This window comes from Prosopis cineraria, unplaced genomic scaffold (assembly GCF_029017545.1).
Source record: "Prosopis cineraria cultivar Desert tree isolate PC_DT_omini unplaced genomic scaffold, ASM2901754v1 PC2020, whole genome shotgun sequence".
Taxonomy (NCBI): domain Eukaryota; kingdom Viridiplantae; phylum Streptophyta; class Magnoliopsida; order Fabales; family Fabaceae; genus Prosopis; species Prosopis cineraria.
This window is the reverse complement of record NW_026557345.1, coordinates 8,669-23,299: the sequence shown is the minus strand read 5'-3', so window position 1 is coordinate 23,299 and position 14,631 is coordinate 8,669. Positions and strand designations below refer to the sequence as shown.

General features: G+C 31.0%; 1 protein-coding gene across 1 annotated transcript; it reads right to left on the bottom strand.

Moving 5' to 3' along the window:
* Positions 1-597: 597 nt before the first annotated feature.
* On the bottom strand, positions 598-6,912 carry LOC129301291 (uncharacterized). Its single transcript, XM_054939862.1, is given in 10 exon segments — positions 598-973; positions 1,148-1,275; positions 1,484-1,624; positions 1,798-4,037; positions 4,040-4,961; positions 5,240-5,348; positions 5,439-5,476; positions 5,615-5,737; positions 5,832-6,032; positions 6,489-6,912. Coding segments are annotated over 10 exon segments (4,056 nt in total). The 5' UTR covers positions 6,567-6,912; the 3' UTR covers positions 598-897.
* Positions 6,913-14,631: the final 7,719 nt, after the last annotated feature.

Genomic DNA, 14,631 nt, shown 5'->3' with positions numbered 1-14,631 from the left:
TCTCTTCACATTTTTATTATCAATGCCTCTATCACTCTTATCTCTTCTTTCATATTTTATTCTCATTTTTCACTAACTGAAAATTAAAAGTAAACTCATCACTCTCAACCTTCCATTTTTATTTAAATCTCAGTTCATTTCTTTTCTTTTAAAATTTAGTATAATATTTAAATAAAGGATTGTAAATATATGAATTTTACATATGAGATTCTAAATGTGAGAGATTTTAAATCTAAAATTTAAATCAAAATTTATCAATTCAAATGCTGCCTTAATGAACTGGCTGCCACTACAGTAAAAAGCCTTTTCTTTTTTTCTTCCCCCGTGATATCAAGCGTAAAAGCTTTTTCATCCATGGCATGGGAAATAACAGCTCATATTATATTGAAATCAATCATAATTACAATATACAATAAAGAATATGTATACATAAGAAAAAGGAAGAGTACACTGTCATGATTTGTTGCTCGAACAATACATGAAAGGGCACTCTTGTTAGCTAAATAACAGACATTACATACAACCTACAGAAAAAATTTCTTAAAATGGTACCTAATTGGGCAGCCATTCAACATTAATTAAGCTAAAACAAAAAAGGGAAAAAAATAAAACAGTTTTATCTTGCCAATATACATAGTAATTTATTCAATTTTAATCCCATTCCCATTTTTCAGCCCTTCATCTCCCACCTGCTTCAGAACTATACACAAACAGGTGGGTAATCCAAAACTCGTTAGCTCCTGTGAGTACCCTTGAGGCTCCGTACCATCATAACAAGCTTTTGTCTTTCGCCTTCTACCTCAGCAAATTTGAGACTCATTTCTAAGTATCTCTCTTGCATCTCCTTCAGTTCACTTTCCATTGATTTGTTTCTTTCCCTCAACGATCCTAACTTAGCTAATAGATCACAAGATTGCTACTACCATTATCAATCTCAATTGCTTTCAATGCTCTCTTTGACAAATCCACATCACTGCCAAGGACAAAGATTAAATCAGATCAACAAATTACTGAACTAACAAGGTTAGAAATAAGAATACCATAAACATATTGAGCAGCCACTGTCCATTAGACTGGTACTAAACTATATCTTGACGTCTGAGGAAAGCAGGATAATGAAGAAATATAAAAAGTAGTCAGATCGGACCTCTTGATTGATGACAATGCAACCACGTTTTCTTCAGGCGAATGTGTTGTGCCATTAAGATGCTCAACTTCACGTGTTACTCCTCCACATTCATCAGTTAAAGTTGCGATACTTTTATCCTCAACAACCTGTTTGAACAGTATTCCATCGTAAACGTATGGCACGAGTACAATTAAATAGCACTTCAATTCATTAATAAAAGCTACGTCTAGATGTTTATTGTTGCCATTAAGGCACTTGAAATATGCACTAATGATCAAGAAGAGACTTGAAGCATTTCGCAAATGTTTGCACATTCCTGACACATTGCAATATGTAAAGGTAAAGCATTATAACCTTTTGCAAAGCACTACTCTGATTGAATTCTTCCACTCTCTTCTCCAGCTCCTCAATTTTGTCCTGGAGTTCTTTTTCTTTCTTCAAAAATGAGGTTGCTGATGTTTCCAAGGCAGTTTCTTTGGATTTTATCAGGCCCTGCTGTCAACAACCAATTGTCACAAGTAAATTAGTTTATAATGATTTTAATCCCAAGAAAATATGGAAAACTCAAAAGCAATAATTGCAGATGAAAACAGCAATAGAGGAATTATCATTTGAATCAAGCATTCTTTGAAAGGACCTCTATCTACAAATAGAATTTCATAAGCTACCTCAAGCATAGTTATTTTCTCCTTCAGAGTAGCCATTTCTTCTGAATTTTGAGGGCTTGAGGAAGATCTTGTATTCTTTGGAATAACTCTTGTTCCATCAAGAAGTTGTGCACGTCCATTACTATCTTTGAACTTCTTCTCAATGCTGACTAATGCATTGTTTTTCTTCATTAGGTCACCCTTCAGCTGAAGAATTTGCTTCCTAAGCTTTTCTTTCTCAACTTCATCCTCAAAAAGGGAATGTCTTAAACCTCTGTATTGAGCTTGAAGTTCTTCCAACTCTGATTTTACTTGCTCAGCCAATGTCTCTTTTTCATCCTTGAGATGCCTAATCTTATTTAATTCATCAAGAGACTGCTCTGCTTCCTTCCTCAATAAAGCAATTGTATTAACTAACTTATCTCTTTCATCAATTCCCCTCTTTACCAGAGTCTCAGACTCCTCATGTGATTTCTTCATAAGTTCCAAGTCAGTTCCGAAGACTTCTTTCTGCTTCACTTGCTCAGAGAGGCGCAACATCTCCACTTTAAGCTTTTCATTCTCAGCCTTTAGAATCTGCACCTCCTCAAAAAGATCTCCACAGACTTTTTCCTTATGTTTCTTCTGATTTTCAAGCTGCTTGGACTTACCATCAATTTCCAACAGCATTTGTTGTGTCTTAACTCTCATTGATTCCATTTGAGTGGAAAGTTCATTCAGTTTCACCTCATTATCTGCTTTGACAGACTGACACTCTTCTTTGACCTTCTGTAACATTTCTTTCAGTAGACTATTCTCTGCACGCAATTCACTTGCTTCTGTGAATGCTTTTATGGCAGCCTTCTCATTTGCAACAAATGTAGATGTCATTTGCATTGAGAGCCTTTTAAATTCTTCTTGAAGCTTTTCAACTGCATTACCATTTTTTATTCTGGTCTTTCGTAAAGCACCCTCTGCTCGGATGGCTCTTTGCTCCTGCTCAACTTTGTCCTGTGTCACAGCATTCAGATCAGCTTCAAAAGACTCTGCTTGTTTCTCCATTTCTTCTTCCAATCTTCTGATGTGGGATTCAAGTTTGTTAATGGTAGCCATTGAACATGAGAAGTCTTCTGACTGTTTCTTGAGTTCGAATTCCAGACTCTCAATATGGATTCTGGTCATTTGTAAAGCTTCCTCTGCTCGGATGGCTCTCCGCTCCTGCTCAACTTTGTCCTGTGTTGCAGCTCTTAGATCAGCTCCAGATGATTGTGCTTGTTTCTTCAATTCTTCCTCCAATCTTCTGATATGGGATTCGAGTTCCTTAATGGTAGCCATAGAATCTGAGAGATTTTTCAGTTGTTCCTTGAGTTCAATTTCCAGGCTCTCAATATGGATTCTGGTCTTTTGTAAAGCTTCCTCTGCTTGGATAGCTCTCTGCTCCTGCTCAACTTTGTCCTGTGTTGCAGCTCTTAGATCAGCTCCAGATGCTTGTGCTTGTTTCTCCAATTCTTCCTCCAATCTTCTGATATGGGATTCAAGCTCTTTAATGGTAGCCATAGAATCTGAGAGATCTTTCAATTGTTTCGTCAGTTCAATTTCCAGGCTCTCAATATGGATTCTGGTCTTTTGTAAAGCTTCCTCTGCTTGGAAGGCTCTCTGCTCCTGCTCAACTTTGTCCTGTGCTGCAGCCCTTAGATCAGCTCCAGATGATTGTGCTTGTTTCTTCAATTCTTCCTCCAATCTTCTGATATGGGATTCAAGTTCTTTAATGGTAGCCATAGAATCTGAGAGATCTTTTGATTGTTTCTTCAGTTCAATTTCCAGACCTTCAATATGAATTCTGGTCTTTTGCAAGGCTTCCTCTGCTTGGATGGCTCTTTGTTCCTGCTCAGCTTTTTCATACATCACAGATTTTAGATCAGCTTCAAAAGATTGAGCCTGTTTGTCCAATTCTTCCTCCAATCTACTGATATGAGATTCAAGTTCCCCAATGGTTACCAGGGAACCAGAGAAATCCTCGGACTTCTTCTGATGCTTAATTTGCAGACTCTCAATATGGGTTTCAATATCATTTGCTGCTGCTGCAGCAGGAGGAGGAGATGTGCATTCATACTGAAATTTTAACTGATCTTGCAGTTGGCTCTGCTCCAGCTTATACGCAATGTCATGGTTTTCCTGTTTCAGTATCTCATAGTCAAGTGCAAGCTGCTCCATCTGGATCTCTAATTCATCTTTTTCTCTCCTGTAGATCTCTACTTCACCGAAGAGATCTACAATCTTTGCTCAAGTAAATGTGTCTCCTTAATGTTTCTGTGCTCATTAACAATTTCTTCCAGAACTTTCTGTTCTTTGTCATCATCTGTTTCATATTTCAAGAGATTTCTCCTTAATTCTTGGGAATTTTGACTCAGTCTGTAATTATTGGAAATATTACATACTTCTCTATTTTTCTTCTCCAACATTCCATCTAAGTCCTGTACAACAAGAACAAGTTCAGCATTTGATTCCTGCGTCTTCTTCAGTTGTAGCTGAAGATTGGCATTCAAAGCCTTCTCATAATTCAATTCTTGTCTAGTTTCCTCAATAAGAGTGCACAGATCACCAGTTTCCAATTGTGCACTGCTTTTAAGTTTGGCCTCATCCATACGTTTGTAAAAAGACCTAAGATTCTCACATTGTGTCTGGTGTGCATCTCTTTCCTCTTTCAACCTAATAACTTCCTTCGAGAGCTCCTGCCCTCTTTTGCTTTCTTTCACAATTTGTTTCCGAAGAGTCTGTACTTCCAATTCTGTCACATCCACTTGTCTAGTCAAAGCAGAAAGCTCAGCCTTAAGTCTTTCAATCTCCCTATCTGATGCCTCTTGAGACCTTTCCCTTGGAAGAGCATCATGGGAACCATTTGTCAAATCACTTGTACTCAACCCACGTTCCGAGTCAGCTGACCAGTCAAAGCTTAATCTTGGGCGTTCCTCATGCTCTGACGTTGTGGTATTTTGACAAGGCTTTTGAGGCTCTGAAATGTTGTTAGTACATGAAACCAAACCACGTGGCTTCTGATGGATGTTGGCATTTCCTAGTCCAAGATCTTTGGGAGTATCGAGTCCAGAGCTGCTGCCAGAACTGGACAATGTAAGGTCAGATCCACTGGATGTCCTACAATCAGCACTAAATTCAGCTCTAAGGGTAATTGCTTTGGCAGAGACATCCTGGAGAACAGAGAAAAAGTAATTTTGATTATTTGCAAACATTCTGTAGCAACACTAGAAAAGGAAAATAAAATTGACCAATATATTATGACATTTAGAGAATTTAAATTATGAGAACATGACAGAAACAACTCTTCACAAAGTTTTGTTGAAGTGCAGGCCTAACTTCCTGAGAATGACCAAGTTCTTGGGATTCAAAATGGCTCTATTATGACATTAGAAAATATCAATTATGAAATTAAAGGTTACCCCCCGGGGTGCCCGGGAAACAAACTTACTTCAGCAGAATTACTTGTATGGCTTTCATCTATATCTCCATCAATTAAATAGGTTCTTAAGCTTCTATCTTGGGATTTTGTTTTGACTTCTTCACATTCGTCCTCTTCTCTGCATGTGTTATCCAGCAAGAAAAAGCCCATCACCTAAACGTGCTGAGTTTAAGGAAACTCTTCAAACTAAAAAGCAAACATAACCTACCTTCTATTGTCATTTTCCTGTAGCCTCTGTACTGATACCTGCTCATTAATCAACAAATCAAATTTACCGAAATTTATATTATAATCAGTTAAGTATGGTTTTTTCCAAGTTAGTCCGACTATTTATCATAAGGTTTCCTGAAATTTCAAAGCAAAGAGATAAGAGCAAGCACTGACATGCAAAACAGCATCACAGTGAGAATTCTTGATTGAACAAGAGATAGTTGAAGGCTTTGTGGCCTCAGCATAATCGGCGAAATTAATCAAAACTTCCCCAATGGAATTAGCTTTCGTTAGTCCCTACATAGTGATAGAACCCAATTATATCTCATTCTGACACAAGCAAACACTTGAGATAAACTTGCTGCTTAAATGAGTGAGACAAATGTCATACCGTTGATATGACAAAATAATATATTCTGTCATGGATCTTCCCAGTCTTGGGATCCCGTGTGAATTTGACTGTTTCGTAAACCGGATTTTCCCATCTACAGACTCCATCTCGAACCGTGGTTTTCCCTAATCTCGTAGTTGGCTTTCCAACGTCGTCCGGAATTATAAACAACATCAAGGCATTTACTCCAGATTGCAGCACCTGACATCGCAAAGTAAGATGTCTGAACAGTCAATATAAATTCTAAAGTCTCAACCCTACCACTTTGTGCAAAGCCACGGGAATTCAGGCATTCAGCTGTTACTGCAGCGCTTGACTATAATTTACAGAAATTTATAGGAAGCGGTACAAGATTTCCCCACTTTTTAATTATATTTCATAAGCGTAAGAGAAGAGGAATTGGCTTTCCAAGCAAAGCATGAGTCATAGAAAGCTCGTCAACTCTAAACTGATCAAAATTATGAACAATTTCAAACTCGAAGAAAAAAATTAAAATGAAATTTTATCGGCAGCCAACAGAAGCCAGTGGGTTATCACCACTAGACTGCGTTTAACAATAGAGGGAGTTCAGAGTGAGTCAATCACACTATCGAAAACACAAAAGCACAAAGATATGAAACCAAAGCGATAGCAAACTAGCAATGCCTCCCAAGCTACCTGACTAGCACGGAATTGCAGCTTGAAAACAGCTTTGATCCTGTGCTTCTCGCTCCTCCATCTCGTCGACCTGAACATTCTTGATCACTCCACCGCCGACTAGGTTTCACATGTCACGCTGACCCCGAAAACCTGGCTTAGTCACATCAAACCACTGAATCTGGGCAGATAAACACCCTCATTGTCCGGGAATCCGACAAAAAAGCCGGCGAGGACAATTCCGGCCATGGCGCTGCGATATTTCAACACATCATGAAGCTGGGTGATATGATATACACAACTCAAAAGCGTAAGGCAAAGAGAAGATGGAAGAAGTGAGATATCACAATGGATTGAAGGTAATAAAACTCAATGCCCGAGCTCGAGAATTGGAAGCTTGCAGAATCAGTAGATCTGAATTCTTGAAATGAATGTTTCTTTTTTTTTTTTCCTCTCTCTCTTAACTCTATCTCCTCCGTTTGCAAGGGTCTTTAAGAAAGAGATGTTGACACATCGTTTGAAAAACAAATTTAAAATAGGTATTTGCATGCGTCATATATTTTTTTATTTTAAAAAATAAGTGAAAAGGAAAGAATCTTCTGTTCTGTGTACTAATTAAAAATTAACTCATTGGGTGAAAATTTACACCATTATTATATCATTATTTTATACATCAGTCTTTAAATTTGGGAAGGGTTACAAGCGTGTGATGAAAAATCAATAATAATTAATTAATACTTTCTCTGATCAAAAATATAAATTATTTTTTAATTAAATTTTATCATTAATAAAATAATTACTTATTTTAAAATTAATTATATCTTTTTTATATTTATCCTTATTTAATAGGGTGTTTCACTCTAAAATAAATATAAAATAATTTATTTAATATGATATCTTTTAAAAAAATATTACATTTTAAAAAACTAAATATACATTATATTTTGTAATCAAGAGAGTATTGATATTGATTAAAATATAAAATATATATTTATGTGTTTAATAACTATAATTCAATTAAAATTCATTGGCTAAGGTATATATTTAATTATTTAATATTATTTAAAATTTCATCTTTTTAATTTTATAAAATATTTTTTTATTTTTTAACATTGACACTAATAATTTTAAATGATTATTTTTTATATCAATCATTATTATTTTAAAAATTAAATTTAATATGTAAATATTTAAGAATATTTTATTAATATTTAAAATTTTAATATTAAAATTTTTTAATAAAACTATTAAAATTGAGGTTAAAAATTAAGAAAATATTTTATAAAATTAAGATAGCAAAATAAAACTTCATGCAAAGTTATTGAATAAAAAATGCATTTTAGCCAAATTCATTTATAAAGTTATTCAAATTCAGTTTTGTTGGATTAAATTTGAGTATTGTCAAATGTAATTAGAAGTAACTCTTATAACATGATTTTTTTAAATTATATGTTTAGAGAATTAAGCCTTTTTTATTGGACTAATCATAGCTAGTAATAAATATTTTGTTTAACAACACAAAAGATGTACACTTGCGCATAGAAAGCTTTCCTTTTTATTGAAAGAAATTAAAGAAAATCTGAAGAGGATTTAAGGAATGTCAAATGCATTCCAGCATCATCATGGGAAAATCTGAAGGGGATTTAAGGAATGTCAAATGTATTCCAGCACCATCATGACTTGCAAATAAAAGTGCAAATATAAAATTAAAAGCATATTATGTACCTAAAAAATGAAAAGCATATTTTGACTTGGTGTATCATTGGATTCTCTTAGAGTCATAATCATTATATTTGATTTTGAGCACTTTTATATTCCATTGCATTAACTTTTGCGAAATTACGGGTAGGATTAACAAATAAAGCTAGTCATCACTCACAAACGTACCAATATAAATTTATTTTATAGTAAAAATTAATCTAATTTTCCTCAATTTTTCATAAGGTTCTTATAATTTATTTTGTTTCAATCAAACCCATATAATTTGATTGATTAAATATATTAATTCCTAAAGGGTGAATTATTAATGAATGATTAACTTTTTTGCAAAAAAATAAATTTTATTTAATTCAATGTTTATATTTTTATTATTTTTTATAAAAATTATATATGTATAAAAAAGTTTAACCTTTAAGGATTAACACATATTTGATTAGTTACTATGAGGGCTTAATTAAAATAAAATAAATTATATGGATCTAATTTAAAATTAAATAAATTATAATGATCTTCATATTAATATTTTTCTTGTTAATATTTTATCACAAATTCTAATTCAATTTATTTATTATTATTAAATTTATAAATTATATACAATAATCTAGAGAAGAGTATTTGAGGCGTTAGCTTTGTCCGTAATATTAGGCATTACTTGCCGACGAAACGCTACGGACCTATGGTCGGACCATTATTGGGCTAACGTTAAAGACTTAAAAGTAGAGAGAAGAATTTGTGTTAGTTTTAAAAAAAAAAAAAAACATGGAATGAGGGGGAGACAAAAATTTTGTGGAAATTTTTTTTTAAAAAAAAAAAAGGGCCAACGGTCGGCTTCGCTTTCTTCTATATTACCTTCCGCCTCTCTTTCCGGAATTTAGACGAATATAATTTCTGCCTTATCCCTTAATATCAAGATTAATATGACGAAAGTGACATTTTAACCTTCACAAAATCTCTCTCCCACGCACACATATAATAGGAAGAATTACATTTTACAAGGCATGGTCTACAAGCCATATTAGCTTACTTATTTATATATATTATTATTATGTAATATATTACATATATATATATATATATATAAGGCATAAGATATGCAATATATAAGGTTAATAAATAAATAGGATCCTGAGTTCTTGTTCAAAAATCATTCTGGACCATAAACTTTTAAAATATACAAAATAAATCCTACAATTTTAAATTCATAATAAAATAAACCCTATCCATTAAGTTTTTAACATAATTATTGTTCATGCAGATACTGTTTAGGATTTATTTTTTTTACAAATTTAACCCTGACTGTTACAGTACCTGCGTAGGCAGAAACGGTGTTAAAAAAGTAAACGGTCAAGTTTATTTTGCTATAAATTTAAAAGTTTAGGGTTTATTTTATATATTTTAAAAGTTTAGAAGCTAGGATAATTTTTGAGTTATAGTTCAAGATTCTATTTGCTCATTAACTCCAATATATATATATATATATATATATAATACTTAATTTAGAAAGCAAAAAATAATCAACTCCATCCCTTTTTTCTCATTCTTACTTGAAAGCACTAGAGAAGTTCTTCCTTTGTTGTGTTCTATTTTATTAGATTTTGTATAATAAATTGACAATATACTAGTTTTACCATTTAATTTTTAACTGACCTGTTCTTTTTTTATTTTTAGTTTCTTTGTTATATTGTCAATTGTATCATAAATTATAGTATCATAAATTAGAGAATGTTCTTATATTGTATTTCTAAGATATCATATTAATATATTTTTTTCATTTTAAAAATTTTCAAATTACTTTTTAATTTTTTCCTAGATAATAAATTCAAAAATAAAATAAATTATTTATACTTTTAATATGCACAAAAGTAATAAATTGTAAAAAATATAAGGTTGTTATTAAAATAACTTGTCATACATTTACTGCATGGATAAAAAATGATAAATATTTTGTTTTGAAATGAGATCTATTTTTTCTTGTAATATTTTTTTGTTCATAAGCCATAGAATCCATTGAAAGTAAGAATTTGTCCATTTTTTAAACTCTATCATCTAGAAAGTTTTACACTAGGAAAACTGTGTTATAGTATTTTCGATAAAATTCAACAGATTATAAACTTTTCAAATAAGTAAAATCTAGATTTACGTTTTACTTGTCTCAAACCTATCTTGTATAAAAATACATAGACACACAAAATGAGTATTTAATCTCATTTCCAACTTTATATTTTGAGTTTTACTCGTTTATTTCAAATTAGTTTCATATAAATAATTGAATTTTATGAAATTATTAATTGTGCATTAGTATGATTTCAATATTATGACTTATTAGTCAATATATTTAAGTTAGATTTCAATTTTCTCTTATTTGATTTTTATATTAAGAAAATTTATATATAAAAATATTTTTATCATATGAAAACATTTGAATTATAAGATAGATAATATTAAATGATATAGAAAAATATTTATTTTCATAAAATATATTAACTAATATTACATTATATATTTATTAACGAACAGTATATATTGATTTGTATATTTATGTGTTTTAATGTGTGTGTATAGGATAATATATATTATCAACATATTTAAATAATAATAATAATAATAATAATAATAATAATAATAGTATACAAAAATATGTTGAGTTAAATATACATGTTTAATTAAATAATATATTAAATTCTGTATATTATTGAAAAGTTATTAACTGACAAAGGATGCCTAAGGAAGGATTGAGGTCTTGAGTTAGAGATGATCAAGGCAATGTCACAATTAAAGAGAATTAAAATGAATTGTTGACATGATGGTGATATATCATAAAAGTCTAAGCGGCAATGATGTGATGGGTGGTGGGGGTAATGTATATATGTCTGTTTGGTTCAAGAGAAGAAAGGGTAAGAGGAGGGACTCCCTCCCTTCCCCTCCCCCACAACCAAACACACCCTAAGAGGTGGTATGATAATGCTTGTACTTGCAAAAATTTTTAATTATAAAATAAATTAATAGATAAAATTTATTAATTAGTGATAGATATTTTCTATTATTAAATTACTAACGGATTCTTGTCTTGTCACTAAATTAATAATGCCATATTTGTGAAGGAAATTAGAAACGACCAATCTGTCACTAAATGAAAAATTAGTGATGAATTTTGCTTATTAATTTGTGACAGGCGTGTTTATCACTAATTTCATGTTTTCTAGTAGTATGTTTAGAGATAAATCTCCCCACTAAATCTTGTCCCACGGAGCATTTTCTAGTTGTATTATAGTTGTGGTGAGTCATCATCTTGATTATTATGTAAGCTTATTTAAAAAGTTTATTTAATATTTGACCCAATAGGATTGAATATCAAATAAATGTATTAAAAATGATTTAAAAAAGATTGAAAAACAAAACATGTATGTCATCCTAATTTCAAAAGGGGAAAAAAAATTCATAGTCATAGATTCTCCATAAATCATTATTAATTAGATGCTGAATATTACGAAGAGTCTCCCCCACTTACGACAATAACTTTGGAACTAAGTTAGGCATTTTAAAATTAATATAAGTTAAAGTAAATAATGGAAAAATCCAGATATATGTTGCAGTATGGCGGTAACTTAGGTTAGAAAACAGTTAGCAACTTAAGCTGGAAGTTACAAGGATAGCAAGATCTTGATTTCTGGAATGGTTTAAATTTGATCTAAATTTCAATTTTTGCGGTGGATTGATTTGGAAGGCAATTTTTAGTTTAAAGCTATATTTTAAGAAAGAAAATAATGGATTGAATGGCCCAATCCACATAATTCTTGAGTTAAATTGTTTACCCAAAATTTAATAAAAATTAAAAAAGTAATATAAAACATTCCTTAAACTTAAATGATTAAAGATATACATAAGTAAATATTCTTTAATTAACAATGATTAATATCGATTATTACATATTTTCCAAAATAAGTTTATAAATATCATAAATGTTACTGCTTGTTTTTAAGACTTTTGCATGTGATAATAAAAGTGCATCTAATTATTAAAAGTTTAATAATAGAATTTTGCATTTAAGAAGCTTAAAAGTTAAAAGAGTACATGTAATCCTTGATCATTTGATTTAACTAATTAAGAGAGTTAAATTAGTTTATCCTCAAATCTTGAGTTTGTGTCATAAAATATGCAGTTACCTTAAACAAAAATGTCAATACACATCAATTCTTAAAATACTTATGATGTTTTTATTGATAATAACAATCTCCCACAATGAAAGTTTAGATTTATTTGGATTAACGATAATAATATCCTAAATTTTTTAAGTTATTGAGAGATGGAATAAGAGAAAAAGTACACATGGTCCCTATTTAACAAAGAAAAATGACATCCTTTAATTTTTACTAGCAGGGTAAAAACTGTTATTATAATATTAATTGCTAATCATGAGGGAGAGGAATCTCTTCAATTTTTTTCCTCCACTTCTCCCATTCTTATTATTTAAATTATTTTATTAAATAATTTTTTTAAATAATAAAATTAATAAATGGTGAGGATGGAAAAAGTGAAAGAAAATGGAGAGAAGAGAAATGGAAAGATCCCTCTTACTCATGTATGTACGTGTACGTGGAATAAGACAAAGATCACAGATACAATGGTACTTGAAAGAAAAAAGAAAAGGGAAAACAAATTCAAGGTCGCTAGAGAGGTACTTGTTAGGCGGAAAGGTCGATGCTTGACGTAATAGGGTAGGAGCTCGAGGTTTCACCAGGGACCACAAATTTACAACTCTCATCCACCAAAATTGCCAGAATATATCAATCATACATCACTCACTCAACGTAAAGGGGACATTGGACCGACATGATCTGTGCATATACCTTGCATTATTCGATTATCGATCATTTAATATTATTAAGTATGCGGTTGATTTTTATTTTGGTACAAGTATGTTTGTTAAAAGTTTATTTAATAAAAATTAATTTCATAAAGTTCATTAATGAAAAAGTTTTTTAATACATTTTATCACTAGTTAGTTTAATAAATTAAAAATTATTTAAATATTATTTAGTAAAAATTATTTTTAAATGTATAATTACTAAAAATAATATGAATTTTATGATTTGAAATTTTTGTTACGTAAAACTTGATTTATTGAAAAATATATAAATAATATAAAATTTGATATGATGAATACTAATTATATATAAATATTTGTATAACAACAAAATAATTGAATAAAAATATTATACTTATAGTTGTGTGTGTGTAAAAAAAATTCAAAAAATTAATAAATAAAAAAATAACCGACAATGCTTAAAATAATTAATAATATGTAATATGGGAAACTTGGAAATTTAATTGATTGTAGGAGGAAGAAGAGGGTGATATGGTAAACATGGAAATATTAATTGATTTATTAATATAAAAGAGCAAATTAGCTCCTAAATTATACGTCTATGAGCGTTTAGGACCCTATATTTATTTTTGGTATAATGTTTCTCTTTAACTTTTAAGAGTAGTGCAATTTAGCTTCTATAAGTTAACTTTCATTGTTAGTTAACTAGAAAATGACCTCAAAAATTACAAAAAAGGACCAATAAAATTTTTTTGGTCCTTTTATATAATTTTTATTGGGTATGTAACATCCCAAAGTTTTTTACCAGAAATTTATAGATCAATTAAGGAAAAATTAGTAAATAAGTAAATTAATAAAGTTAATTGCGTTTTCATATTATTGATGGATCTATTGGTTGTTTGGACAACTTTGGAATTGAGCTTGGAGGGTAATTGGACCGACATGGCCCAAGTAGAGGCCCAAATTACATGTGGGCTAGATTGAGCCATCCACTATGATGGATGCCTTGTGTGTTGCAGTGAATGACACAAAATTTTAATAGATTAGATGCATAATCGGGCAGAATCAAAAGAGAAGCAAAAAAAAATAAAAATGTGAGGGAGCTCAGGAAAGAGGATTGGCTTTGCTAGGGCAACAAGATTTAGTCCCTTGGAAGTTTGTTTGGCCCTATGATTATCCAACTAAGTCTCTTACTCCTTTCCTTCCACCTTTCTACTTGGATTTCTCTTGGTTTTTTGAAGTGGGAGATGATGATTTTGTGACCCAAGTGTTTGGTTTTAACCCAATGACTTAAATGGAGTTATTGAAAGTTGGTTTAAAGTACTATACCTAGGAATAGTGGTTTTAAAGAGTTTTATGGTTGGTGCTTTAGGGTTAGACAAACCCTAGCTCTTAAATGAGAGTTTTAGAGTCATGAGAAACCTTAATTGGTGTTATTTGACTTAATGAAAGTTAAATGAAGTTAATGAAAGATAATTAGGACTTTGATAGTGGTTAAATATTAGGTAAAAGTGTTATTTTGTGTGTGTGTGTGTGTGTGTGTTGTGTGTGTGTGTGTGTGTGTGTGTGTGGTGTGTGTGAGATGTAAGGTTCTTTTAGAAATTATGTGAAGTGAGAATT